The sequence below is a fragment of the Arvicanthis niloticus genome, chromosome 8 (assembly GCF_011762505.2).
Source record: "Arvicanthis niloticus isolate mArvNil1 chromosome 8, mArvNil1.pat.X, whole genome shotgun sequence".
In the NCBI taxonomy this organism is placed as follows: Eukaryota; Metazoa; Chordata; class Mammalia; order Rodentia; family Muridae; genus Arvicanthis; species Arvicanthis niloticus.
Genome location: NC_047665.1, coordinates 8,916,903 through 8,944,867, shown reverse-complemented (window position 1 = coordinate 8,944,867; position 27,965 = coordinate 8,916,903). Strand labels below are relative to the sequence as shown.

Below are 27,965 nucleotides of genomic sequence, written 5' to 3'. Positions count from 1 at the left end.
CCCACTGCTAGTGGTAGCGGGCCGCATGCGCAGCTCTTCAACGGCGCCGCTAGCCGAAAAGATGGCGTGTCCTGCGCCCGATGCAACGGTGGCTGCGGACCCCGGAGGAGCCGGACCGTTCAGGAGCTCCGAGGAGCCGGAGGGTCGGGAACCGGACGGAGTACGCTTCGACCGCGAGAGGGCGCGCCTCCTGTGGGAAGCTGTGTCCGGTGCGCAGCCGGCCGGGAGGGAGGAAGGTGAGTCGGGGGCTCCGGGGTTCGCGGCTGGACCGAGGCGGGATGGCCTGCCTCCTGTCACTCCCCTGGCGCCGGGCAACCTCTGCACCACGATCCGGAGCTCCGAGCTCGCTCGCTCTCTCTCTCTCGCGAAGAGTGCAGGACCTCGTAACTCGCTACCCTGCGGAATTTTTCCGTCCTCCTTTCGGGGGCGTTCACTTGAGAACAGTCTCCCCCAAATTCTAGGTCTTGTCCTCTTGGAGAGCTACAGGACTTTTCCAGCCTGGCTCGTAGCCGAGCCAGCTTCCATTCCTGTCTGTCCTTAATTCCACAACTCGACATTACTTCTCTTCCCTCGAAAAGCCCTACGGTTCCGACAGATCCGAAGAGCTTTATTTAATTTACTTTATTATTGTTTATTTTGCGACGCTTCTCACTGCTCAGCTCGTGGTGGACCTCCTGCCCTCAGCCTTCCGAGTGAGAGGACCAGTGTGAGCTTTGGAAGGTCTTCCTGAATCCCAGCTTCCTCCTAGGCTTGATGACTGTGACCTGGCTTGCCATGTTTCTTCCTTGGAAGACTTGGCTAACCTTGAACTTGCATAGGTCCCCCTGCCTCAGCCTCCTTAATGTGGGCATTCCTGGCTTGCACCACTATGTCCTTCAATACCGTATTTCTGTGTCTTGTTGCCAACAGTTTATTACACAGAGGAGGCCCAGGAGCCGGGGAAACTTGCCTAGGTATTCATCTTGCCTCTAACTGCTTTTTATCTCACACTCAATGCAGAGTTGTGGAGAACAGTGTACTCACTCAGAGTGCACTTCTCAGAAGAAACTTACCAGATGGCTTTGTTTGACCCAAAATTGGGTGGGTAACAAGGGATCGAGAGGAGTGCAAGGGGAGCTGGCCTCTTTCTCTGTCCAGAGTCCTTTCCAGAACTAGCTACTTAATACTAACCCAAATGTACGAGAACTGTATCTGGGTTTCTGTGCTAACCCATTAGGTCTCTGCAGAGAAACAGGATTTCTATACTGGTTATATTGCTTGCTGTGCAGACTAATCTTGGGAAGTTTACTGTGTTTGTGAACTGCTTGCCCTGGATAAAATTGGAATTTTTTACCATATTCAAGGGAGATATGTTGAAATTTTTTTTTTTTTAAAATGTGTTTTTATCTTATGTGATGTGTTTTGCTTGCATGTATGTGTGTATGGATGATAAGTACCCAAGGATATCAGAAGAAGATATCACATCCCCTGAAACTAGAGCTACTATTATAAGCTACCATGTAGGTGTTGGGAACGGAACCCTGGTTCTCTCCAAAAGCAGTACATGCTCTTAACCATTCAGCCATCTCTCTGATACATTGACGGTACCCAAGATACATTGAATTTAAGTGTATACATCTCCAATCTAATACTGTTAAGTCTATCTCCTAAATAAATGTATATGCCATTTCTGAGTCTCTACTTCTTTTGTGTTTTTAAAACTTTTTTTTTTTTTTTTTTTTTTTTTTTTTTTTTTTTTTTGAGCCAGATGTGGTAGCACATAAATGTCATTGTCAGCGCTCAGGTGGTGGAGACAGGATCAGGAAATCAAGCCAGCTTCAGCTATATACCAAGTTTGAATCAGGCAGTGCTGGTACACACCTTTAATCCCAGCACTTGGGAGGCAGAGTCAGGTGAGTCTCTTAGTTCGAGGACAACCTGGTCTACAGAGCCAGTTACAGGACAGCCAGGGCTACACAGAGAAACTCTGTCTCAGGGAGAGGAAAAAAAAAGTTTGAGAGTAGCATGGGCTATACAAGACTCTTGTCTCAAAAAACATTTTAGTACAAAGTTGTCTCCTTGACCCAGATTTCCTTTGGTTAATTTGACATTCCCAGGAGCAGCTGGACCTCCAAGCCTTAGGGATGAAGAAGATACTGTTCTTACTCTGGAGTAGCTTGCAGTCAGTCCGAGAAGCAAACACCAAAACAGTTGTATGACTTTAATTTTTTTAAATCTTGTTTTTAATGATGGTTCTTAAATGCTTTAACCTCCCTTGTAGCCCACTTCCCACCAGAGGTAGTGGAAAAGAAAGGATATGGGGGAGTGGACCTGTTTAGATATTATTTTTGGAGCAACTTCCATCTGTGTTGTCTGGAAATCAGCAGTTCAGGTCACAGGTTAGCAGGCGGCGGCAGCTTGATCCGCTCACAAACACCTCATGGATACATCAGCTGTCCAGTTTGGTAGATTGAGGTTAGCAACAGTGGTGACATGACCTAGAAGAGACAGCCAGGCCTCAGTCTCGGCAGGAGGGACAGCAGGAATACCAAAAGTTCTCAGCTATGCCTCTCTCAGGGAAGCAAAGATCAGTAAAGACAAGAGACCTACAAGCATTGCAGCTAGCTGTACCAGCGAGCCAAGCTCTGTCTCCATCACGCCATGGAGTCCTACTTATACCCTCCCAACATCATGAGTCCTCCACAAGTCTTACCTCAGCACATGCATCCAGTCAGTTCAAGTCCAAGGAGTCCAGACAAATGCAGCTCAACTAATGTAAGGTGGACCAGTACGTGTGAGTCATTAGCACAGTCCTTCATCACGTGTCCTCGAACGTGCGTGTGTTAGCAGAACATTGCTCTCTTGTGTCTGCTTTAGCAAAACGCTGCTTCATGAGTCTGCCTTAGTCTTTTGCCTGTGTCCACTTCAGGAACACCCAAAACACCACCCAACACAACTGATTCTCCAAAGAACCCTTAAGTTTCCACTTCACAGTTACCGTATAATGTAAGGGGAGGAGGGAAGAGGGATGCCTCAGAACTGGAGATGCAGCAAAGGGAAGTGGTCTTGGAGACGGGCAGTGTGCCCTGGACCTTAAAGTAGAGCACTCAGCAGCTGCTTACATACATATGAGTGTAATAATTCGTGCCCAGGTAATGTTTCTGTTGAAAGTTCTCCAGTCACACTTAGATACCTGCAGCATTTACATTCTAATTATGTGTATGTGTGTGCCCATGTCTGAGTACAGACAGATGTGCTGGATCCCTTGGAACTGGAGTATAGGCAGTTGTGAACCAACATGGGAGCTGTGAACCAAACTCAAGTCCTCTAGAAGAGCAAGCAGTACATATTGTCACCGGCTAGTCATCTCTGCAGTCCCAACTCAGTGACTTTTTTTTATGTGTATTTAGAGAGTATGTGGTCCACACATTCACACATGTACCATGGTGTGTGTGTGGAGGTCAGAGAACAACTTGCAGGAGTTGGTTTTCTCCTTTCCTAATGTGGGTCCAGAGGATGTTGCATTGACTAACTTGGAACTCTGTATAGACCAGGCTCTGGTCTCAAACTCACAGAATGCTGGGATTAAAGTCATACGCCACCATGTCTGGCTATCTTCTTTATTTCTTATTACACTCACATATATGTGTGTGGGCATATGTGTATCAGAGCACTCATAGAGGTTAGAAGACAACTTGCAGTAATCAGTTCTTTCCTTCTACTGTACAACTCTGAAGGATTGAAGTCAGCAGTTCAGATCAACCTTGGCAGCAGGCACTCCGGCCCACTGAGCCATCTCACTAGCTCTTGTGTTTGTTTTAGAAACAGTGCCTTTTGAAGCATAATTAGCTTCTAGTATATGAAAGAGCATGCAATGCTTGTTTTCTTTGCCTTTCTGTTCTCACTTAAAATAATACCCTGCAGTTCTATTCATTTTGCTGCAAATGACATAATCCACTGTTCTTTATGGCTGTATAGTATTCTATTAGGTATCCATACCGTGTCTTCTATATTCTTTTCATTCTGTCTGTTTGTGAGTGCACACTGATGTGGACCTGGCACAGCTGATAGAGCAGTTGGACACAGTTGCAGGAGCATTCTGTCCTCTGTCAAGTGGGCTCCAGGAATCAGACTCAGGAGCTCTGTTTGGCAATAGGTACCTTTGTTTCCTGAGCCAAATGATCAATCTCCCATTTTCTATACTGATCCGTGTGGCTGACTTCATAGCTTAGCTGTGGCCGATTGAGCCACTTCACATGTGGTCATGCAGCTATCTCAACATGCTAGTTTAGTTGATTTTTTTTTTAAGTTTATTTAATTGTTTCAAACAACTCTTGTTGGCATTTTGTACCAAAATAGTTGCACTTGGAGCTGAAGAGGTGGCTCAGTAGATAAGGATCTGTCTTGATCTTCCAGAGGAACCCGAATTTGGTTACCAACAACTACACCATGTGGCTCCCAACCATTAAGGGAACCTGCACTTCTATAAACATTCTCACAAACAAACATACAAACATTTACACAATTAAAAATAGTAAAAAAAAAAAAAATCAATCTTACAAAGAAAGAAAACAGGTGCACTATGAGGTTCTATTTCTCCTAACTAGCCCTAGCCCTAAAGAGACCAGAAGAGAGAAAAATACAAGTTAGAATGTTCAGTCACAGGCTCAGAAACATTCCCTGTCAGTGGCAATCAAGAGAAGCTTTGGAGGATCAGCATATGCCAGCCCACAGACTAAAGAACTCTCACAGCCAGATGACCGTGGCCAGAGTAAAATCCCCCAAAAACAAAGTTTCAAAATCATATAAAAGTTTAATGTAAAAAATAAGTTTTATATATCAGTTATGCAAGATACCTTAGCACTGATTAATCCAAAGCACAGAGATGACACTGCAGCTGCACAAAGTAGTGAGATGGTCCATGCCGCTAAATCAGTGGCAAAAACTTTCTCCCACTCCTTCCCCCGTGGTCTGTCTGTCTGTGTGTCTCTCTCCCTCCCTCCCTCCATCTGTCTCCCCACCCCCAACCATGTGTATGTCTGTCTGTCTTTCCCAGAAGAAGGAGAACACTAAGTTGTCCCTTCAGCATTGAGGGGTGCGTGGTCCATCTTGTGAGCAGGGAACAGGGTAGAGATGAGGAAAATTTGGCAGTTCACGACTGTGACTTCATTTCCCTGGATCCAGTGCCATTGCTCTTGGCCTCCATGGTGCACAGACATGCATGAAAGCAAAAGATTCATATACATGCATAGGTTTAGATTTTTCAAAACCTACTTTAATAAAGATTCTTAAGTGCTTCATCCTCCTTTCTAGCCCACTGACCAAGGGTATGGAAGGAAGATAGCTAATAGGACAATGGGATGTACAGACCTGTTTAGAAATAGTTCTTTGGGACGATTCCAGTCTTCATTGTCAGGATATCAACAGTCTCATCCAAAGCATGAGCATGGATCAGTAGGAGCAGTTCAGTCCAATAGCAAACACTAAACACAAGTCAGTAGCAGTGGCTTAATCCATTAGAAATTGCAGGAGTCCTTAGAAGTGACAGGAAGCAGCCAGAATACCACAAGAAGTTCTTTGGCTCGTTTCTCTCTACAAAGGCACTACAAGTGAAGATCAGTGAAGACCAGCAAAACAAAGCATTTCAATGCAAATCAATGCAAGAGTGTTGTTCACTGTCTGCTGGGTTATATCCTTTGCAAGTATGCATCCTCACAAGTGTCAGCCTCAGCAAAACATCCTCTCATCAGACAGCTTCCAGGAAAATATCACATGACACAACTGAGTCTCCAAAGAAACCTGAAATCTCCCCTTCACACATGAATAAAGTAATTTTTAACTCAAGTGTTCAACTGTCTTATAACTAAACTCATGTCTTAGGTGTGTACTGTCCTTTTCCTAAATACCTATCTCTCCTCTAATACTTAAGTCTACATTAAAACAGTTGGCGTCATTGTTATTTCAGACAGGAATTCATTATATAGCCCTGTACAGCCTGGAACTTAACTGTGTAGACTAGGCTGGCCTTGAACTCAGATTCACCTGCCTCTGCCACCTGAGTGTTGTTATTTAAGGTGTACATCTCTACATCCTGCTTTAAGGCTGCTTCATGAGGCCTCAGATACACCTTTTTTCTAAAAAATTACAGTGCATGATGTTATGGGGCTATCGTCATACCTACCAAGGCAGAAGGATCTCTTGAGCCTGGAATTCGTGGGCAGCATAGGGCAACCTCATCTCACATAACAATATGACTAGGTAAAGAATATTGGCCTGTATCAAATAATAATGCAGGAAGTTTGTAAGCATAGCATGACTCGTGGAACTGAAGGGCAGATCTGCGTATGTCACTATGGATTCCATTACTTGGCGCCTATGTTTGAGACAGATCAGAGACAGTGCTATTGAGATCACATCTGTCAACTTGCATGATTTCTTTTCCCTCTATAGTGGAACACATGATCCAGAAGAACCAGTGTCTCTTCACTAGCACCCAGTGTAAAGTTTGCTGCGCCATGCTGATTTCTGAGTCTCAGAAGCTAGCACATTACCAGGTAGGCCATTTCTGCTATATTTATGCGTTTACCTTCCAGGTCCAGTGCCAAACCTTCGCTTCTGCCTTGCAGAAAAAGCTCATTCTTGCATAGCTACAAGATGTTTCTTTCATGTATGTTTGCTAGGGACTTGAAATTGACTTGATTCCTGTGACTCTCATCTCTCCCATTCAAGTCAGGGTTGTTATATGTGGACCTTTGTGTACAACTTGACACAGTAGGAAGTGTGAGCTTTGGATTTACATAGACCTGAATTTGAAGCCAACTCTGTTACTCATTTTAGGCAAGACATTTCACCATGCTTGGCCTCGGCTTCTGCATGGATTTTCATAGATTGTTGGAGGCTAAATTGAATAGCATGTAAAGGGCTTAGCACATGGTCGGAACTCAATACATGAAATTTCTTCCCCATTTTCTCTTCCTCAGAGGTTTTTGTGAGGATGAATCAGGTGAGACTCTGGTATGGCCTGATTGTCTTCTCTATGAAATGACGTTTGGCTATCTTCAGTCTTTTTGTTGGGTTCTTGCAGAGTAAAAAACATGCCAACAAAGTGAAGAGATACCTAGCAATCCATGGAATGGAGACACTAAAGGGGGACGTGAAGAGGCTAGACTCAGATCAGGTAACACAGCCGCCTCGTGGAGACCGCCTGCTTCCCAAGCAGCTTGGTGTGGTGTGAGCATGAGCTTTGTCTGATTCAGACTAACTTGGCTGCAGGTCCCAGTGTTGTTCTTTATCTTGGGCAAGTCTTATAACTCTTAAGCCTTGATTGCTTCCTGTCACAAAAACAAGCATACTTCCAAGGATGGTGGTGTACACATGTAACCAAAGCACTTGAGAGTGGAGGCAGGAGGATCAGTAGTCTTAGGTTATGTTTGGCTGCATAGCAAGTTTAAAGCCAGCCTGGGCTACATAAGAGACTGTCTCAAAACAACAAACAAAGTATAGCTACTTTTCAGGATTTTTCTCTCTCTTTTTTGTTGTTGTTGTTGTTTGAGATAGGGTTTCTCTGTGTAGCCCTGGCTATCCTGAAACTCACTCTGTAGACCAGGCTGGCCTCAAACTCAGAAATCTGCCTGCCTCTGCCTCCCAAGTGCTGGGATTAAAGGCGTGTGCCACCACTGCCCAGCCTCAGGATTTTCCCTAAATTGAGAAAAGACTTTTAAAACAACACCAGACCCAAAGTCTGTCATGTAGCAACAGTTCAGTAAAGGGAGTCGTTAGGCTCCGCCCTCACCACCCAGAGGGTTATTGAAGTGGGCAAAGTAAAGGGACACTGATGTTCTTGGGCTGTAGAGGAAAGCAGACATTCAGCATTTACCTGAGCAAAGAAGGCAAACACGTGCCTCCTCCGACACAGCGAAGATACACTTATTTTATCTCAGAATTACTGTAAGAATTACAGAGAAACCAGTCCCAGGTCCTGAGTGTGCTGTGCCTCTTAGAGTGTGGGAGTTCTGCACAGCATGGTGAGAAGTCAGTGGGCAAGCCTCCTTAACTTACAGATAGGAGACTCAAGCAGTCACCTCACCTCTCGGAAGTTCACTCATAAAATGGAGGGGGTCTTGCTTCATTAGTGTTGTGAGGTAAAATGTCAGTACCCAGTAATGGTCAGAAACTAAGTGGTTACTCTAGACCGCTGGCTCCTGTTACAGTGGCCAGTGGTTTAAAGGGGCCAGGCGTGTCCCTTCCAGAAATCACCTCCTGGTTGCTCTTATGGTTTAGACCCTCAGGGCCACAATCATTTCACCTTTCTGCTTCAGTTCTTAGATGACTGAGTAGCTCAGGTGAGATCAGCACCACCACCAGCTAGGAATCCCCAAGCCCAAACCGTCTGTGGTGTGAAGACTGAGAAATGTTGAAGAAACACCTTGTTCAGAGGACAGACTTCCTCCGGAAGATTGAAATACACTTTCTAGCATAACTGTAGTAACAAGTGGAACCCGACATGTTTGTTCTGAGAGCCCTGGGTATCTACTGTGTGCTAGACCCAGCAGGGTACAAGGATAGGAAACAAAGATAAGTCAAGTTGTCCACATCCAGTGCTGCGCTTACGCTCACACAGAAGGCTCTTCTGCTGTGATGCTGTCGGTTTAGGGTGACAAAGGCTGTAATAGAAGTCTCATACACTCTGGGAACACAGGTGAGGAACAAGGTTAACTCTTCCTGGATATGCACAGCAGGGGCTTAGTGATTGTTTAGTCTAGTTTTTTAAAGTAAAAGTCACTGAATGGCTGGTAGCAGACCTAAGTAATGCCAGGCAGAAATAAGGAGGAACATTCTAGACAGTAGGACTAACCAAAGCAAATTGAGGAAGTAACAGAATAAACTGGGAAATTATGCATGGTACCTGACATGAACTAGCTAGAGAAGACTCTGTAAAGGTAAAGTTAACATGTGAAGGGGGTCTTAAATGTCCACCAGCCAATGGGCAGTGGGGAACCATTGGAGGTTTTCTGGATGGGCACTGGCATGATCAGACCTGTGTTCTCTCTCCCAACCAGAAGAGCAGCAGAAGCAAAGACAAGAACCACTGCTGCCCCATCTGTAACATGGCCTTTTCCTCCCCTGTTGTGGCTCAGTCGCACTACCTGGGGAAGACCCACGCAAAGAACTTAAAGCTGAAGCAGCAATCCACTAAGGGGGCAGGTACTGCTTTTCCTGAGTAGTGCTTTTGGGACCCCCTCCCATCCTCAGGGCACCATTGCCAGGTGCTTCCAGAATGCTCACTGGAGCCTCAGAATACAGACTGGGACTCAGATTTTTCAGGCTTTTGAGAGCTCTGAAAAACCCAGTACAAGTTGGGGATGTACGTCAGTTGGTAGAGTGCTTCCCTAGTGTGCACAGAGCACCCTGGCGGCACTCACCATGGAGGCGGCTGCCATATGGACTTTGAGCAACCTGGGCTACATGAGAGCCTGCCCAAAATACATATATACCATAATAGACCCTGCTTTGCTGAAATTGGGCCTCAGACTTGGTTCACTTTACCCCCTTTGTGTGGTTCTATCAGATGTTATATAGAAGCTTCTTAGCCCTGTCATAGTTTTTAGCCTATAATTACTGTCCTAACCAGTAATTATAACTCAGGAGGGCCAAAGGCCTGCTGCATACTGTGAGCATTCTGCCGCTTGCCTCTCTCTTAATTCTTTCCTCCCACCAGCCACCTGCTCTTACTGCTAAGAGTTGCCAGTTGACAGCTAGATCCTCCTCTTCATGGACTCAGGTTATGCCCTGCTCACTTTGACCTGCAAAAGCTACCTGTTCTAAATGCAGGCTTGCCTTCAAAGCAGGACACTGGCAAGCTGTTTGCAGCTGCCATGAATCCACTTCCCAGCGCTGACTTCACGTTTAGCCTTCTTTATTCTCTCGCTGTTGGCACAGCTATCACTTTCATCCTGTTAACCCTGAATCCTGAGGTTTCAACCTAGGCTAACTGCAATTAGTCACGAGTGGGAACCCTTTGATTTCTGTTTCACTGGTGTGCATGTGTGTGTGTGTGCATGTGTGTATTGTTCTCTCTTTTGGACCAAGACCACACTATTGATAGAATTTCTGATCCTTTTGTCTTATTTCATCATTGAAACAAAGCAACAGTGTTTGAGAAGGTTTTGGAGATATGGAAAAATCTATCATCGCCATGCCCTCTTAGCATACCCAAATGTAGTTATTCATGGTATGAAACAATAAAATATAGACTTAGAGTCAGAGCAGCACAGATTTAAGTCAGACGGTTTTCTTTACCTTTTGTGTCTGAACCTCTGCACCTGTAAAGTGTCAGTGCCATCTGCTTTAGAGCTTTTGAAGATAATTATGACTTCCAGACATAGTGGCACACACCGCCAATCCCAGCACTTAGAAGTGGAGGCAGAAAAGTCAGGAGTTCAAGGCCACTTTGGCTGCCAGTTTGAGACCAGCCTGGCCTGTATAGCACCCAAAAGGATAAGAGGCAAATACCCCCCACCCTCAAAAAAATGTCTAGGGTACAGCATATTGTCACTAAACAACAGCCTTCATTATTGTCGTCATTGTTAAAAAGCCAGTTGCATGGGATTCTCTTGTGAAATGCAGTCACTAATGAGGAAGCCACCCTCACAGAGCAGTGGTTTTCAGCCTTCCTGATACTGCAGCCCTTACCACAGTTAGTGTATTCAACAGCTCCTCAAGTTGTGCTGACCCAACCATAAAATTCATTTTGTTGCTACTTCATAACTGTAATTTTGCTACTGTTATGAATGATAATGTAAATATCTGTGTTTTCTGATGGTCTTAGATGACCCTTATAAAAGGGTCATTCAACCCCAAAGGGGCCATGACCCACAAGTTGAGAACCACTGATCTAGAGCATGCCATTGACCTTGATTATGGTTGGTTTGTTGACTGTGATAAGTATTGATTGATTTTGTCTAAAGTGAGAGCCAGTAAACAGTAGCAGCACGACATGTAAGCAGTAGACCAAGGAAAGTTATCTTAAAACTGAATTTGTAATGTCACAGACTTACCTTCCCACAAGTGGGAAAATGTTGTGAAAGATGCCTCCTCCTGATACTTCTGTTCTAAACAGTCGGTTATCTTCCATACTCACTTCCAGCCATTGCCACATAGAACTTAGTGTTAATCAACCATTTGTATTCTGCTATTACTTCTCATTTAGCCTTATAGTTTAAAAATACGTCTATATTACTTCATGGGTTTACTGTAACTCTAGTCCTGAAACTGAGTATCTGTGTGCTATAAAAGTGAAACAAACATGCTGTAGAAAAAGTGGAAGGAATTGCCATAACTTTACCATTCCAACTTAAGTGCTGTTAACCTTCTAGAGTCCTGTGTTCTTCCAGCCTTGTGCACTACGTGTATTTGTGTACCTGCTTGTATTATATTTGTTTCTGTTCATCCAGGTTGACTCCATATATGTGTTTGTAAATGTAGAACACATCATTTCTGTTTCTGTAAAAATTATACATATATGTGAATAATTATAATTCAACATGCAAAACATTCAGAGAAGCAGGTAATCTGCCACCTGTGTCTTACTTCTAGGAAGAGCATTGTCAACATCGGCTCCTGCTTATAGGGCATTGTAGTTACAAGCAAGTTCTAGGCCAACCATATGTCACATGGCATGCAGACATATATACATGTACATATGTGTGAAATGTGTGTGTGTGAGTAGGTAATGTTTTTAAATCCTAGTATATTTATATAGGTTACACAAAAAACTTTAAACACTGACATGACCATATAATTATATTAAACCTTCTTATATATTTCTTCACTTAATATAACATTTCCTCATGTTGGGGGCTAGAGAGATGGCTCAACAGTTAGGAGTGTGTTCTACTCTTACAGAGTTCCCAAGTTTGGTTCCCAGCACCCATGTGGGGTAGCTCATAACTCCTGGTGACTCTAGCTCCAAAGCAATCCGTCCCCTCTGGCTTCCATGAGTCCTGTTCTCACATGCACATATCCACAGACACATAAGTTCAGAGAAAATCTTTGATACAAAAGGAAAACACATTTCCCCAGATTATTACAGAGTTTTTGTAGATATTTTTAGCAGTCATACTGGCCACTGATGTCATACTAGCCATACATGGTTCTTCCAATGTTGAATTTTTTATATTTTCCTCCCCCCTTTTCTTTGTGTTATAATAGAAATACAGTAGGCATCCCTAGAGAGCACGCTTTGCATATTTCCAGTTTTTCCTGAGAGACAGCTCTAGCTCTGGCTACCGTGGTTAGAGCTCACCATGCTCCTCCCTCCAGTGTGGTGTTCTTTAAACAGTAGTATTTATTTATGTATATGACTGTTTTATCTGCTCATATGTCACCGTGTGTGGGCAGTTCCTGCAGAGGGCATCAGATCTCTAGGACCGAGTGAAGTTGCAGATAGTTGTGAAGCTGCCATATTGTGTGCTGGGAATTGAACCCAGGTCCTTTGGAAGAGCAGTCAGTGCTTTTAACTGCTGAGCCATTTCTTCAACTTCACCCCTAGAATGTTTTAAAGAACAACCTTGGACCTACAAGATGGTTCAGTGGATCACGGTGTGTCGCTACCAGTTCCGACCCGCAGAAAGGAGCGACACAACACGGGATTCTTCCCAACGAAGTTTACTCAGGAACCTTTTTACAATATCTCTCTGGAAGCCCCAGATCCCAGTTCCACTTTCCCTTTTATCCCCATGCCTGGTCACTCAGAGCCTGCCACGTGGGCACACACCATTGGCACACGTCAAATGGCCTGATTCTGCGTGGCAGCGAGTCTGTGCAGTAGTTCTGCAGACGTGGCTCTGACCGGGTTGTGTGAGGAAGTCAGGCACCATTCATAAAATTTGCCAGGTGCCATTCATAAGCTTTGGCAGGTGCCATTCATAAGCTTAGGTGCCATTTTAGCTGGCCGCCACACCCACTCCCCACAATGGTGTTTGCCACACAATCATGGGGGCCTGAGTGTGGAGGTGAGAGGAGAGAACTAACTGGATCACAGAGTTGTCCTCTAACTTCCACACATGTACTCTGGCATGCACACCTATGTGCACACACACCTATGATTGCACAAACACATACACACACTCAATAATAATAGGTTAAAAATTATTTATTTACTTATGTATATGAGTACACTGTCTCTGTCTTCAGACACACCAGAAGAGGGCATCAGATCCCATTACAGATGGTTGTGAGCTACCATGTGGTTGCTGGGAATTGAACTCAGGACCTCTGGAAGAGCAGTCAATGCTCTTAACCGCTAAGCCATCTCTCCAGCACAGTGGTTAAGAGCACTGGCTTCTGCTGGGCGGTGGTGGCGCACGCCTTTAATCCCAGCACTTGGGAGGCAGAGGCAGGCGGATTTCTGAGTTCCAGGCCAGCCTGGTCTACAGAGTTAGTTCCAGGACAGCCAGGGCTACACAAAGAAACCCTGTCTCGAAAAAACCAAAAAAAAAAAAAAAAAAAAAAGAGCACTGGCTTCTGGTTTAATTCCCAGCACCCACATGGTGGTTAACCATGTGTAACTCCAAGGGATCTGATGCCTTCTTCTGGCTTCTGTGGGCACTAACATACATTCAGGTAAACATACATATAAATAAATGAACAAAAATTTCAAAATAATCTAAAAGATTAAAAAAAAAAAGAAGAAGAAGCCAGGCAGTGGTGGCTACACCTTTAATCCTAGCACTCCTGGTCTCTGAGTTCAAGGCCAGCCTGGTCTACAGAGTGAGTTCCAAGACAGCCAGAGCTACACAGAGAAACCCTGTCTCAAATAAATACATAGATAAGTAAAGAATTCGAAGGGGCAGGAAGCTGACAAAATGGCTCAGCAAGTAAAGGTGCCTGCTGACAACCTGAGTTACTCCTGGACCCACATGGCAGAAATCATGTGACAAGACCCCCTGCAGTTTGTCCTTTGAACTCCACACGCACACCTAATAAATCAATAGAATGTGATAGAAATTTTAAAAGAATGATCTTAACTTTTATAAGTCCCAGCATTCTTGAGGCTAAAGCAAGGAGGATCTTGTATTAGAGGCAGCCTGGGCCATCCATAGATATGCTGTCTCAAAACCGTCATCATCATCACAAGCTAGACATGATGCTTCACTCCTGGAATCACATACTTGGGAGACTAGGGCATGAGGAGTACACTAAGTTTGAGACTGGCCTGGGCTACAAAACGAGACCCTGGTCTACAGCACTAGTTCCAGGACAGCCAAAGCTACACAAAGAAACTGTCTCACAAAACTGAAAACAGGAAAAAAAGTTTTATAATCTATTTTTTTTTTCAACTCAATACCAGAAACTAAACATTCTCATAAACTATTCTACCTGTATTCCACTTTCTGAATGACTTGCTTCCACCATGCCCACGGCCAGAGACTGTGACTAGTGAGTGTTGTCTGGCTTGCTGCAAATCCTCAGTGCTGATAGAAAGGATAAGCAACGGAAAAGGACCTGAAAGCCTCCTCTGTGAGCTCTGCTGACCCAAACCCCTCTCTCCCACGCCTGGGAGCAGGCGGCTGGTCCCTCCATGCCTGCAGCAGTGGCTGTTAGGTTAATACCATTCCAGCTGACCACACGAATTTGTTAGTCATGGCGTCTACTCTGGAAAGCAGCTATCTGGCCTGCTTTCAACATCAGCACTCATACATATGATGCCCATACCAGACTCTAATTAGCTGGTTCCAGTTTTAAAGAAAAGATTCATCTTTATTTTTTAAAGTGAGTGAGTGTGTGTGTGTGTGTGTGTGTGTGTGTGTGTGTGTACACTTTCCTGCAGAAGCCAGAGCAATAAGATGCCCTTGCACTGGAGAGTTAAAGGCACTTTGCAAGCCACCTAACAAGGGTGCTGTGGATTGAAGATCCTCTGGAAGAACAGTAGGCGTTCTTAACCACTGAACCAACTCTTTTCAGCCCTTGACTAAGTGAATCCTCTGAGTAGAGTAGATGTTTTCCGAAGGTGAAAGCATCAGTGGTAGCCTTCAGATCCACTTGCTTCTCTCTTGAGCCTGGCATACGATAGCCTTGGGGTCCCACAGTCTAGAGGTCTCTCACTAACTTGGTGATCTTGAACAAATCATTTTTACTATCTAAGCTTTGGTCTTCTCTGTAGTACGGCAGAATGGTACCTACTTCATTGGAGTACTTCTGAGAACTTAAGGGAAACTGAATATAGAATGTGTTCCTCACATTGCCTAGAATTTGATGTGGTCTATCAGGCATCTACGCCAGGTGTGGTGACACACACTTTAATCCCAGCCTGGCTTATATCTTGAATTTTAGAGCAGCCAGGGAGCTACATAGTGAGACTCTTTCTCAGAAAAACTACAAATAAAGAAAGAAAGGCATTCCTGATCCACTGGCCTGCCTTCCTGTGTATGGGCTCAGAGCTTGAATGGCTTTCTTCAGCTCTATAATAGGTATTTTGAGAATGGAAATGAAATATTTACCCTTCTTATCCTACTTGCTTTGAAATTCCAAGGAAATCTGAGGGCTAGAGACTGCAAGTATGCAGTCAGGGAACCGGCTAGCACAGGTTCCGAGCCTCCTCAGTGTGAAAGCGTTAGGGCTCAGTGCGGAATGCTGGGGAACAAGTCGGTTGCTCACTGAGCTCCTGCCACCATTCCCAGTTAGAGCATTGATGGGGACCCTTCACAGCGTGACTTTTTGAGGGAGGGCTGCATCTCTCAGGGTGATGGCTGGCACTGCTCTCCTTCCCTTGAAGTGTACTCAAAACCTGGGCACCTTCTTTCCTGTGTTTCCATTGTTTGTGTTTGAACTCTCTTACCACGGCTTTGTTGAAACACCTTACAAATTCTTTCCTTGTGGCCCCACTTTAGCCTTGCAGCAGAATAGAGAGATGCTAGACCCAGACAAATTCTGCAGCCTCTGCCATTCAACATTCAACGACCCTGCCATGGCTCAACAACACTATATGGGGAAAAGACACAGGAAGCAGGAGACTAAGCTCAAGCTCATGGCGCACTATGGGCGGCTGGCGGACCCTGCTGTCTCTGAGTTACCAGGTGAGAGGGCCCGCTCACATGCAGATTTGGATCAGGGACTGAGCACTAGAATTCCCTGGGCTACCTACGCATGTACTGTTTCTTGCATCTTCTAAAGCCGAGTTTGTGAGCACAGGGAGCAGACAGACAAGCAAGACTTGGTGGTGTACACTGTAATCCCAACACTTGGGAGGTTGAAGCAGGAGGAACAAGGTCAAGAACAGTCTGGAATACATAGTAGGAACCTGTCTTGATAGGATGTGGGGAAGAAGCAGAAATGGAATGATAGGGTCCAGAGAAGGCATGGGCAGCAGGAGACGGTGAGCAACCCCAAGGCTGCACTGCTGTCGCTCCCTTTCAGTTCGCAAAGTTCTGTGGAAGCCAGCCACGGTGCCACATGATTAATCTCAGTACAAAGGAGACAGAGATAGCTAGATTTCTGTGAGTGTGAGGCTAGCCTGGTCTACATAATAAGCTGCAGGATAACCAGTACTACCTAGAAAGACCCTGTCTTCAAAACAAACAAAAAAACAAAACAATACAAACCCAGACTTGTGTAGGAGTTTCTTGTGGTTTTATCATCATTATCGTTAGCTTGGTTTCGATGCTGGACATGAAATACAGGGCCTTGTGTGTTAAGCAAACATTGCCACTGAGTTATAGTCCCCACTCAGATTCCCCTTATTTTTAAATATGTGCCTAAATTTTAGAAATTTTAAACTCTGAGTAAAACCCTCTCTATAAGTCAGATTTTAGTCAAAAGCTACCAGCTTTTAATCTCTGGTTTGAAGGAATTTTTGTTTTGGTTTGATTTTTGAAATTTATTTCTTAGCCAGTGGTGGTATACACCTTTAATCTTAGCACTCAGGAGACAGAGGCAGGTGGATCTTTGAGTTCAAGGACAGCCTGGTCTTCAGATCAAATTCCAGACCTGGTAGGGCTACACAGAGAGAGAAAGGGGAAAAAAGTCAATTTTAATCCTGTGTGTCTGTGGGTTTGTAAATGCTGGTGCCCAAGGATGGGAGAATAGAGAGTTCACTCCCTGGAGCTGGACTTACAGATGGTTGAGCCACCCGACATAAATGCAGGGAACTGAACTCAGGTCCTCTGGGAGAACAACAAGTGGTCTTAACTGCCTAGCCATCTCCCTAGCCCTAAACTCGGATCCAAACTCCCTCGGTAACATCCACATTGCTAGACTGAAGGCCTCAACAGCCTTTCCAAAGTTTGAGCATGTTTAGGGCATCTCTTTCCATAGCATTTGAAACCTGCCTGTATCCCTGGGGTATCAAGGTGAAGGAGGAGGCTATTCTAGTGTCCTTAATCTCAGAATGTCACCTGGCATCACAAGAGTGGGCATTCACAATTAGGGGACCTTCCTGGTATGTTTGGGACTGGAAATGTCACTCTGTTGCTGGAGTACTTGTCACATGCACACAAAGCGATGCCTTCCCTGACCACCACATAAGCATGGCACCCTAGTGCATCCCTCTAATCCCAGCACGTGGGAGTTGGAGGCTGTTAGACAGATGCACATATGTAAGCAATTAAATAAATAAAAATGTGAAAGCAAGATAATCGTTCTTGTTATGACAATAACATGCCAGTCTGTAAGCTCAGAGCAGGTAGGCCTGTTGTAGTTTCTTTGGTTTGGGTTTGGGATTTAGGGTTTGTTTAGTTTTGTTTTCTGAGACAGTCTCCTATAGCTCATGCTGGCCCCAAATATTTTGTGTATCCAGAGATAACGAACTTTTGACCTTCCTGCATCCACTCTTAACTGTGCTGATTGCGAGGCTGTGCTGCCATGCTTGGCATAAACTCAGTCAATCAGTGGGAAAAAAACAAAACAGTCTGGACCCAAAGTTACATCTCCATTCCGCCCTCCACCTGTGAGCTCCATAAGACAGGCTTAGGCTCGCAGGTCCTCAGGCTCCTGAGAAGTGCTATTTCCTGCAGAGTCAGCTCACTTTCCCTTCGTGTTGTTACTAAATGAGTATTTCTTAATGTTGAATGTAAAGGTGGCCTTTGGCTTTTCTCTAGTGCTCTATCCCTGAATGTATACCTGGCCCTTCTTTATTTCTTAACATTTAACTTTAAATATATTGTAACTGATCTGGACTTTTTTGGTCAACTTGATACAGGAAAAATTTAAATTCAGGACTATTTACAGTATATCAAGGTAATTATAAGGAATCTAGAAGAAATCTGATCTCACGGAGTATTAGACTGCTAATTAGATGAGGAGAAGACAGTCTGCCCCAGTCTCGTTCTCTGTGTCCCTGCACAGAGGTCTTCTGCTGTGAATCAACCAAGATAGTATTTCCCTTCTCTCTGCTCTGCATTCCTATTGTACCCACAAAACACATCAGTAGTTAGATCAAGGAAGTGAGTAGGTGAGGGGTCGCTTGCTGAATCCCAGCACTCACAGGCCTATGACAGGAAAGTAGTGAATTTGAAAAAGCGTGGTTGTGGTGGTGTCTGCCTGTACCCAGCAGTTAGGCAGAGTGGTGGTGAGTTCTAAGCCAGCCTGTGCTATAGAAACTATATAGTAAGACCCAGTCTCAGAACCCTAACAAATTCAGTAAAGTGTCGCAATACCATAAACATTAAAAATCAGGTTTTCGCAGCGGTGGCACACGCCTTTAATCCCAGCACTTGGGAGGCAGAGGCAGGCGGATTTCTGAGTTCGAGGCCAGCCTGGTCTACAGAGTGAGTTCCAGGACAGCCAGGGCTACACAGAGAAACCCTGTCTCGAAAAACCAAAAAAAAAAAAAAAAAAAAAAAAAAGAAAGTGAAAGATCTCTTTAATGAAAATCATAAGACTGGTCAAACAAATTGAAAGGATCTGGGGAGATGGCTCAGTTGAAAAGCGCCTGCCCCACAAGCAGGAAGACCCCAGCCCCCACCCACATGAAAACTGATGGTGCACATCTATACCATAGCGCTCTGCGGCAGAAACAGGTGGATCCTGGAGCTCCCTGGCCAGCCATCCTATTCAGTTGGTAATCTCTAGGTTATGTAAGAGAAGCTATCTCAAAGAATAAAGAGAGCTGTAGAGGAACACACCTGAGGTCAACCTCTGGCCCCCACAAGCATTCGTGTGCACACACACACATTGTAGAAGAACTGGACAGAGTGACACACAACTGAGACTTAGGCAGGAGAATTGCCTCAACTTCAAGGGTCTGGGATGCATTCTTGTTGAAGGTCAGCCTGGGTAAGACTCTCTCCCAAAAAACAAACACCAACTAGCACCATCCCTAAAATGGAGATATATCATGCGTTGGTAAAATTAGTACTAAAATATCCATACTACTCTGAAGTGGTTTCTGTATTTGGAATAGTTCCTATCCAGTGATAGTCTTTATAAAAGTAAAGAAACGCTCTGTGGTGAGTATGGCATCCCATGTCACTTCCAGCAGCAAAGGCAGTCTTGAGAAAAGAGAGCAAAACTTGGAGCACTGTAAATACTATGAAGTTCTGTCGAGCCAGGCAAGGTAGCACTCCTCTAATCCTAGGACTTGAAAAATGAGAGGAGGAAGATCAGGAGTCAGAGGTCATTCTTGGCTACATAGAGGATTCAAGGTCAGCTGAGTTACATAAGACCCTCAAACTGCCCATCATCTATAATCCAGTGCTTAAAAGGTGCAGGCAAGTAGATTAGGAGTACAGGGCCAGTTTTAGCTATGTCCAGAGTACAGGCCAGCCTGGGCTACCTAAGACCCTATCTAAGCAAAGGGAGGGGTTTACCTAAAAAATAGTAGATTTCATTGTGACATTTTCATACACAAATCATTGTATCCCTTTAATCCTCCTTGCCCATACCAAATACTTTTTCATTTTCTTTTTTTGTTGTTTGTTATGTTTTGTTTTATGGGGCAGAGTCTTATACAGCTCTATCTGTCTTGGAACCCACTCTGTAGATGAGGTTACCCTCGAGCTCACAGAGATCCCCCTGCCTCTACCTCCCAAATGCTGGGTTTAAAGGCCTGTGCTACTTTATCTAGCTCAAATGACCTTTTTTAAAATATAATTTTAGAGAGGCAGGTGGATTTCTGAGTTCGAGGCCAGCCTGGTTTACAGAGTGAGTTCCAGGACAGCCAGGGCTACACAGAGAAACCCTGTCTCGAAAAAACAAATAAAATAAAATAAAATAAAATAAAATAATTTTAGACTGTCAAGGCTAATAGTAACAGTAATGCTATTTTACATACCTGGAACTCAAATCTCAGAGAAGCTCCATGTTCACTCACAAGAGAAAGTGAGCTGTGTGCATAGTGATCTCACCAGAGCTGTGAGGTTGAAGGTGACAGAGGCTCCAAGGCACCAGAGCCACCAGGGCCTCCAGGATGTGTAAGTGCTGCATATCCTACTCAGCTAGCCCCTGGCAGGCCAAAATAAGTCCACCCTTCATAGAACTCTGTCCCGAGACATGCTGTTTCTTATTTCCATATATATTGTATGTCTATGCATGTAGCTGCTCTTCTCACAGGATGTGGAATAAGCTGATCATGATGATACATGCCTGACATCTTGGCACTTGGGAGGTAGAGGTTGGGAACAGAAGTTGAAGGTTAATCTGAGCCACATAAAATGCTATCTGTAACTTTAATTTTTTAAAATTGCATTTTTAATGATGAAACACTGTAACCTCCGTTGTAGCCCACCACTCACCAGAGGTAGTGGAAGAGAAAGGATATAAGGGAAGTGAACCTGTTTAGAAAGGTTCTTTAGAGCAACTCCCTTCTGTGTTGTCTGGAAATCAGCAGTTCAGTTCACAGGTTAGCAGGCAGTGGCAGCTCCATCCATCTGCAAACACCTCATGGATACACCAGCAGTCCAGTTTGGTAGAGTTGGGATAGCAAACACGAGTCAGCAATCATGGCACAACCTAGGAGAGACAGCCAGGCATCAGCCTTGGCTCATGTCAGCAAGAGAGACCAGCAAGAACACTAGGAGATGTTCTCAGCTGTGCCTCTCAAGGAAACGAAGATCAGTGAAGATGTGAGACCCACAAGTGTTACACAGCTATCTCTATAAGCAAGCCTAGCTCAGCTTCTGTCACTGTGCATTGAGTCCTGTTTATACCCTCCAAACATCACTTTTGGGTCTTGCCTTAGCATGTGAGTCTGTCTCAGCTGACATGACTCTGCCAATCAGCCCGGGTCCTCAGAAGCAGCAAGAAACTGCAGCACACCACCAGAAGGTTTTTTTGTTTGTTTTGGTTTTTTTTGTTTTTCGAGACAGGGTTTCTCTGTATAGCCTTGGCTGTCCTGGAACTCATTCTGTAGACCAGGCTGGCCTCGAACTCAGAAATCCGCCTGCCTCTGCCTCCCAAGTGCTGGGATTAAAGGCGTGCGCCACCACTGCCCGGCCACCAGAAGTTTTTTGGTGCGTTTCTCACTATGGAGTCCAGACAAATGCAGCTCAACTATGCAATGTAAGGCGGACCAATACATGCATGTCATTAGCAAAGAATCCTTCTTGACGTGTTCTTTTATATGCTTGCTTTAGCAGAACATCCTTTCTCCTGTGTCTACTTCAAGGAAGTGCTCTTTCACGAGTCTGCCTTACCCTTTCACCTGTGTCCACTTCAGGAAAACACTCCTTCATATGTTTGCCCAGCAAAACATCATCCAACACAATTGACTCTCCAAAGAACCCTTAAGTTTCCACTTCAACTATCTCAAAAGAAATTGTAGGAAATACATGACAAACATTTGATATATAGTAATTGCTTTGTCCTGGCATGGTGATACATGCCTATAATCCTAGCACTCAAGACCAAGATAATAAAATCACCATGGCTTTAAGGACAGCCAGAGCTACATAATGTAGTGAGACCTCATTTCACAAATGAAATCATAGCCCTAGAGAGATGGCAGTTAACACCACTTGCTGGTCTTACAGAGGGCCTGAGTCCAGCACCCAGGTGGCTTACAGCCCTCTCTAACTCCAGTTCCAGAGGACCTGACACTCTCTTCTGGCATCTTGGGCACTTATACATACAAGCAGACAAACATATGCATATGAATTAAAATTTTAAATCCCAAGACATAGCTATTTTATCCTAAGCATTCTGAGTATAAAAAGTATAATAGGTGGGGGCTGGAGAGATGGCTCAGCGGTTAAGAGCACTGACTGTTCTTTCTGAGGTCCTGAGTTCAATTCCCAGCAACCACATGGTAGCTCAGAACCATCTGTAATGGGATCTGATGTCCTCTTCTGGTGTGTCTGAAGACAGCTACAGTGTACTCATACATAAACTAAATAAATACTTTTTAAAAACATAATGGGTTTATGATTGTGAAAAGCTAAGCATTGGGGAGAAAAAGATTTAGCCAAGTTACATGAGACAGCCAGAGATCCAGTCTGACCTACTCTTGAAACAGCCAGAGATCCAGTCTGACCTACTCTTGAAACAGCCAGAGATCCAGTCTGACCTACTCTTGAAACAGCCAGAGATCCAGTCTGACCTACTCTTGAAACAGCCAGAGATCCAGTCTGACCTACTCTTGAAACAGCAGAGATCCAGTCTGACCTACTCTTGAAACAGCCAGAGATCCAGTCTGACCTACTCTTGAAACAGCCAGAGATCCAGTCTGACATACTCTTGAAACAGCCAGAGATCCAGTCTGACCTACTCTTGAAACAGCAGAGATCCAGTCTGACCTACTCTTGACTCACTGTTAGAGCCACGTGGCAAAAGGCCACTGTGTCACTGGAAGGAACCTGCTTGTAAGCCAGGGTGTCTGAACCCCAGTGTAGAGGCAGATTGATTCTCATAACAGCTTGTACCTTTCAATTGCTATTACTGCAAGCCCAAGGAGCGTGGCCCTTGAGAGATCCAAGAGATCTCTCGGTGAAGGGGGTGCCCTTAATGAGTCCACTTAGTAAAGGAAGAATTGAAACAATGGTCCTCTTTATTCTGTGGTTATTACTATTATATTTATTCATGTTGTTGAGGCAGGACACGTGTTGTGGTGCACGTGTAGAAGTCAAAAGAGTCAGCTCTGTCCTTGTACCTTGTGGGCCCAGGCACTGAACCCAGCTCGTCAGGCTTGGATGCACTTCGTCACCCACTAAACTACCTCAGGAGTTTATTCTCTGTCATTCTTTCATTTACTCAGTAATATCTCCTCTGGTTGTTTGCTGGGACCTCTAACTGGGATTATTTAAGGAGAATAAGAAGGTTGCAGCCCCAGGATATGGTGTTACACAGTCTTGCCTCCAGAGCAACCAGGCCTCTCAGTTCCAAGCCATCGGTCCTCAGGAGGGCTTATGCATGCTCTGTGCAAGGCATTGTTCCTCTGGTCCCTTCCCATTGGATGACTAAATCTCTTCATTTTGATGTGTTTCAGCTGGAAAGGGCTATCCCTGCAAGACATGTAAAATAGTGCTGAACTCCATAGAACAGTACCAAGCTCACGTCAGTGGCTTCAAACACAAAAACCAGTGAGTAAAGTCCTTTTGAATTTCATGAGTCTCCAGCAGGAGTCAAGGGTTTCTGAGTCAGGTACTTCCTGGCATAGATGGACTGACTCCAAGAGCCTCTCAGTCACTGAGGTGTCTCCTGGGTCTCCTCCATCAGCCCCTCCTCTAGCATTTGCACTGACTGAAATCTGCAGGAGAGATGGAGAGGTGATTGGTTTCCTTTATGCTTTCAAACAGTGCCTGGATTTCCTGGCCTGGAGCAACCTAAAGAGGGAAGCATGATTTTCCCCCACTGGTCTGAGTCCAGACTGAGTCACATGTGACCCTGTCTAAAAACAAACACATAAAAAGCTTCTTTGCATAGTTAAAATGATTATAAAGAAATAAGATGGGCCAGGTGGCACATGCCATAATCTAGCCCTTAGCAAGTAAAAGCAGGAGAACCAGAAGTTCAAGGCCAGCCTTGACTATGTAGATAATTAATTAGGGGCCAGAATGTGGTTCATGAGAACCTACCTGTCTCAGAAAATTGAATAAAAAAAAGCTGGGCAGTGGTGGAGCACACTTTTAATCCCTGTACTCTGGAAACAGAGGAAGCCAGAGTTCAAGACAGAGAAATCCTGTCTTCAAGGAAGGAGGGAGGGAGGGAGGGAGGGAGGGAGGGAAAAGAAGGAGGAAAAGCAAGCCAGGGGCCAAGTAGTCAGGCATGGTGCACACCTATAATCCCAGCAGCTGGGAGGTTGAAGCAGGAGAATCAGGAATTCAAGGTCAACCTGGGCTACTTGCAAATCTGAATGAAAATCACAAACAAAAAGTCAAATGTGATGGGCTATGCTTAGCATCCCATGCTGGGAAGACAGAGCTGAAGGTCCCTGGGATCACTGGCCAGCCAGTACAGCCTGCTTAGCAAGTTCTAGACCAATGAGATAGACCTTATCTCAGAAAGACACAGCACCTAAGGAATGACAATTTAAGGCCATCCTCAAACGCACACGCACACGTACACGCACACGTACACGTGTGCACAAGAAATTATGTTTGATGGAAAGTAAATGTAACTCAAAATCATATTAAGCAAGACAAGCCAAATTCAGGGAAACAAATGTAAAAATCATGGCTTTTTCCTCCTCCTTTGCGGATCCTAAATTTCTAAAGAAATATTTTAAGCTAGTTAGTTAAGCTTTCTGAAGTTCATATGTAAAGTGAGCATGGTCTTTCCATGCAGAATTGACTTGTAGTTGAATGAGATAATATCCTAGTATTCAGTAATCCTCAGTAAAAGGGAGGCCGCCAGGCCATTGTTCCAACATATGAGGGGAACCGTACCACCTTTAGAACAAGCTACTGAGTGTACCATGCCACATGCTTACCCTGTGTCTGTGTTTTCAAATTACAGGTCACCCAAAACATTGATGACATTCGGAAGCCAGATGCCAGTGCAAACACAACCCACTCCAAAGGATTCAAGCACAGTGGAAGACTAGAGCTGTCTGCTTGGTCAGTCTTGGTGGGACAGCCACAAGCCAGTTCCTGGTGACTGTGGTTAGCCCATAGCTCCTCCCTCCTCCTCTCTTATATCAGAAGAATATGGAGGCACAAAGCCAACTTGGGCTGCAGATCTGCAGATGGCCCCTGACAGCTCCTCCTGCCCCTCCTCTTTAGCATGGCCCTGTGGTCACGGCAGGAGACAGGGCACTGGGAAGACTGAGGTGGTGGTGTAGAGGTTGGCCTTCCCTGCCCCTCCGGGTGTATGTCCTACAGTCCCAGTGTCTGTTTTCTCTCTCAAGGTCAGTTGGGAGCAAGGTCCTGCAGAAAAGGGAGAGCACTGTCTCTGGGCTCCAGGAAGCTTGGTGTAGAAACTTGGAGCTCATGTGTCATTCCCTGTCCCTCAAGTATGCAGGCTTGCTTGGTATAGATCCTGCCAACCATGAAGTCTCCTGGAACACACAAAGACTTGGCAGAGCACTGCCATCTCTGCTGCCTGTCTCTCCAGTTCCCAAGTGGTGCTAGGCATCTACAGAAGCTAGGAGCTTGAGGAGACCCCAGTGCCCAGTGGGATCATGGGAAGCACCTAAGGGAGTCTTTGTCCAGAGGTGCTCCAACCAGGGTCATGTGAGAAAGTCTCCCTCCTGCTATGTTCCTTGATTCTGTGCCCTTATAGGTAACTGCCTCCTGACAGCCTACTAAAAGATCACTTGGTGTTAGCTCTATGCCCTTGTGTAGTGGGCTATCCCTTGTGTAGTGGGCTATCCCTTGTGTAGTGGGCTATCCCACCCCGTTTGCTGTGGTGCTACCCCTCCCTTGTCATCCTCAAGAAGATTCTAGGGGAACTGAAAAGGAATGTAGAACTAGTGCAGGTTCTACAGTAAGCAAAGGGTCCCTAGACCCTCAACTGAGATTCCTACTGGGTTTGCATCCTGGGAATCCACTGCAGTGGGGTCTCATATGACTGTGGAGCAGGGCTTCCAGGAAGTATCCCTAAAGCTTTTAGAGATAAGAAGGTTTCCTTGTTAATGCAATTGGGTACCATGTAGGGATGGGGCAGGGCTTAAACTCTTGTTCTTTGGTCACACAACCATCCAAATAAAGAATTTCTTGTGTGACTCAGGCTGTAACCTCAGCCCTGGTTACAGCCATGTTGATACTGCTATGGCCCCCAGTGTCCTCAGTAACCATCTCACCCCAGGAAAAGTCTCCCTGGTGCCCAACCCCAATCCAGCTTATCCCCCCAGCTATCCGATTTATTCTTGCAATAGTCACTCTGGCTACTGAGTGGAGGACTGCAGAGAGGCCAGTATAGAAGCTGTGCCTATAAGGCTGTTTGTCCTGGGGTAGTTCTTCAAGGTAGATGTCCACTAACCTTGTGTCCAGGATGCTGTGTCTGTTTGTTTGTTTGTTTGTTTGTTTGTTTTTCGAGACGGGGTTTCTCTGTGTAGCCCTGGCTGTCCTGGAACTCACTCTGTAGACAAGGCTGGCCTCAAACTCAGAAATCTGCCCGCCTCTGCCTCCCAAGTGCTGGGATTAAAGGCATGCGCCACCACTGCCCTGCCCAGGATGCTGTTTCTTAAGTTGTGGATATGTGGGTGATTGGGTGGCAGTGTTTAAAGACAGGTGTCCTTTCTCACTCCACTTAAAGAGCTGTAGAGGTTCCCACGAAGTTCTAGGCTGTCTGGTCCTGGGGAGAGCCTTTCCTTTCACTGGAAAATAGCAGGGCAGAGAGCATTACAGCTTGGAAACTGATGCAGATGGGCCAGGCCAAGCACCGAAGCCCCAGTTCCTTGCAGCACATGTTCTCGGCACCTGTCCCTAGCCAGCTCCTGACTTAAGCTCTCGACTCCTAGAGTAGGATCTCTGCTCTCAGCTCCCCAACTGTAGGCCACCTCAGCAGTCTCCCTGGGTTCTGTGCAGCCTGGTGTGTCAGAATTAGTAAAGATTGTGAGGTAGGGAATTGAGGTCATGAATGGGCTGACTGGCCATTAACCCTTGTCTTATGAGACCTCTGTGTTTACATAGATTCAGGAGGCCCTACCAGCTGCATGTCTAGCAGTGTGGGTGTGGAAGCCCTAGAAGTAGCTCACTGTTGCCCTTTGGAAGCTCACATACTTGAAAATTAGGATTTGGAGAGTCATATGGGGCATTTGAGAGTGTCCAGGACGAAAGCAGTAACAGCCTGAAGTAGAAGGCGGAGAGAGATACTGCTGGTCTGTGTAGCTTTGGGGGTTTGTTTTCTAGTTTGTTTCATGTAGCCCAGGCTGGTCTCAAACTTGTCATTTAGGAGGCTAGCCTTGAGCTGCTGATCCTCCCACCTTGACCTCCCTAGTTGAGGGTTGGTAGGCATGCGCGCCATGTCTGTTTTCATCCCTGTGTGTCTGGTTGCCTGGTTTGGTTTGGTTTTTCAGGACAGGGTCTCAGTATGCAGCCCTGGCTGTTCTGGAACTCACTCTGTAGGCCTTGACCTCAGAGATCCGCCTGCCTCTGTCTCCCCTCCCAAGTGCTGTGATTAAAGGCTTGAGCTACCATGCCTGAGAAGTGTTTTTAATACTATCTCATAGTCCTTTATTTGAATCAGTCACAGCCTACCTTTGTACTGTTGAACAGTTGTGTTGTTTTTCCTTGAGGTTATCTCGAATAAAGCTGCTGTAAAAACTATGTCATTTGATGTGTGTGTTCCTCCACTCAGAAATGGGAATAGGCACTTTTTACTTTTTTGGTTTTTTGGGTTTTTTTTTTTTTTTTTTTTTTTTTTTTTTGGTTTGGTTTGGTTTGGTTTGGTTTGGTTTGGTTTGGTTTTTTTGTAGCCAAAGTAGTTCTGGTGTTCCTTCAGTTCGTAAGGGCCCCAGTTCCACTTCTTCTTATCAGAACTAATTATTTTCAGTCTTCAAAGTTAGTTGTTCTGATGGCAACCCAGAAGTTGTCTCCAAGGGTCCAGTCCTTTAATAAAGAGCGCTGTTATTTCAGCACTAAAAGCTGGGTTAATTAGCTCCCACCACAGCACCA

General features: G+C 45.1%; 1 protein-coding gene across 3 annotated transcripts; it reads left to right on the top strand.

Annotated features, from left to right (window-relative positions):
- Positions 1-27,617, top strand: Znf346 (zinc finger protein 346). Of its 3 annotated transcripts, XM_034510510.2 has the most exons (7): positions 7-236; positions 6,430-6,533; positions 7,064-7,156; positions 9,039-9,183; positions 15,870-16,055; positions 23,396-23,489; positions 24,865-27,617. In XM_034510510.2, the coding sequence occupies exons 1-7, from the start codon at positions 26-28 to the stop codon at positions 24,950-24,952; spliced, it is 921 nt and encodes a 306-aa protein (XP_034366401.2). In that variant the 5' UTR covers positions 7-25; the 3' UTR covers positions 24,953-27,617. The 3 variants fall into 3 exon arrangements, with proteins under 3 accessions (XP_076795101.1, XP_076795100.1, XP_034366401.2); XM_076938985.1 differs by lacking the exon at positions 7,064-7,156 and having other exon boundaries at positions 6-236; XM_076938986.1 differs by lacking the exons at positions 6,430-6,533; positions 7,064-7,156; positions 9,039-9,183; positions 15,870-16,055 and having other exon boundaries at positions 1-236.
- Positions 27,618-27,965: the final 348 nt, after the last annotated feature.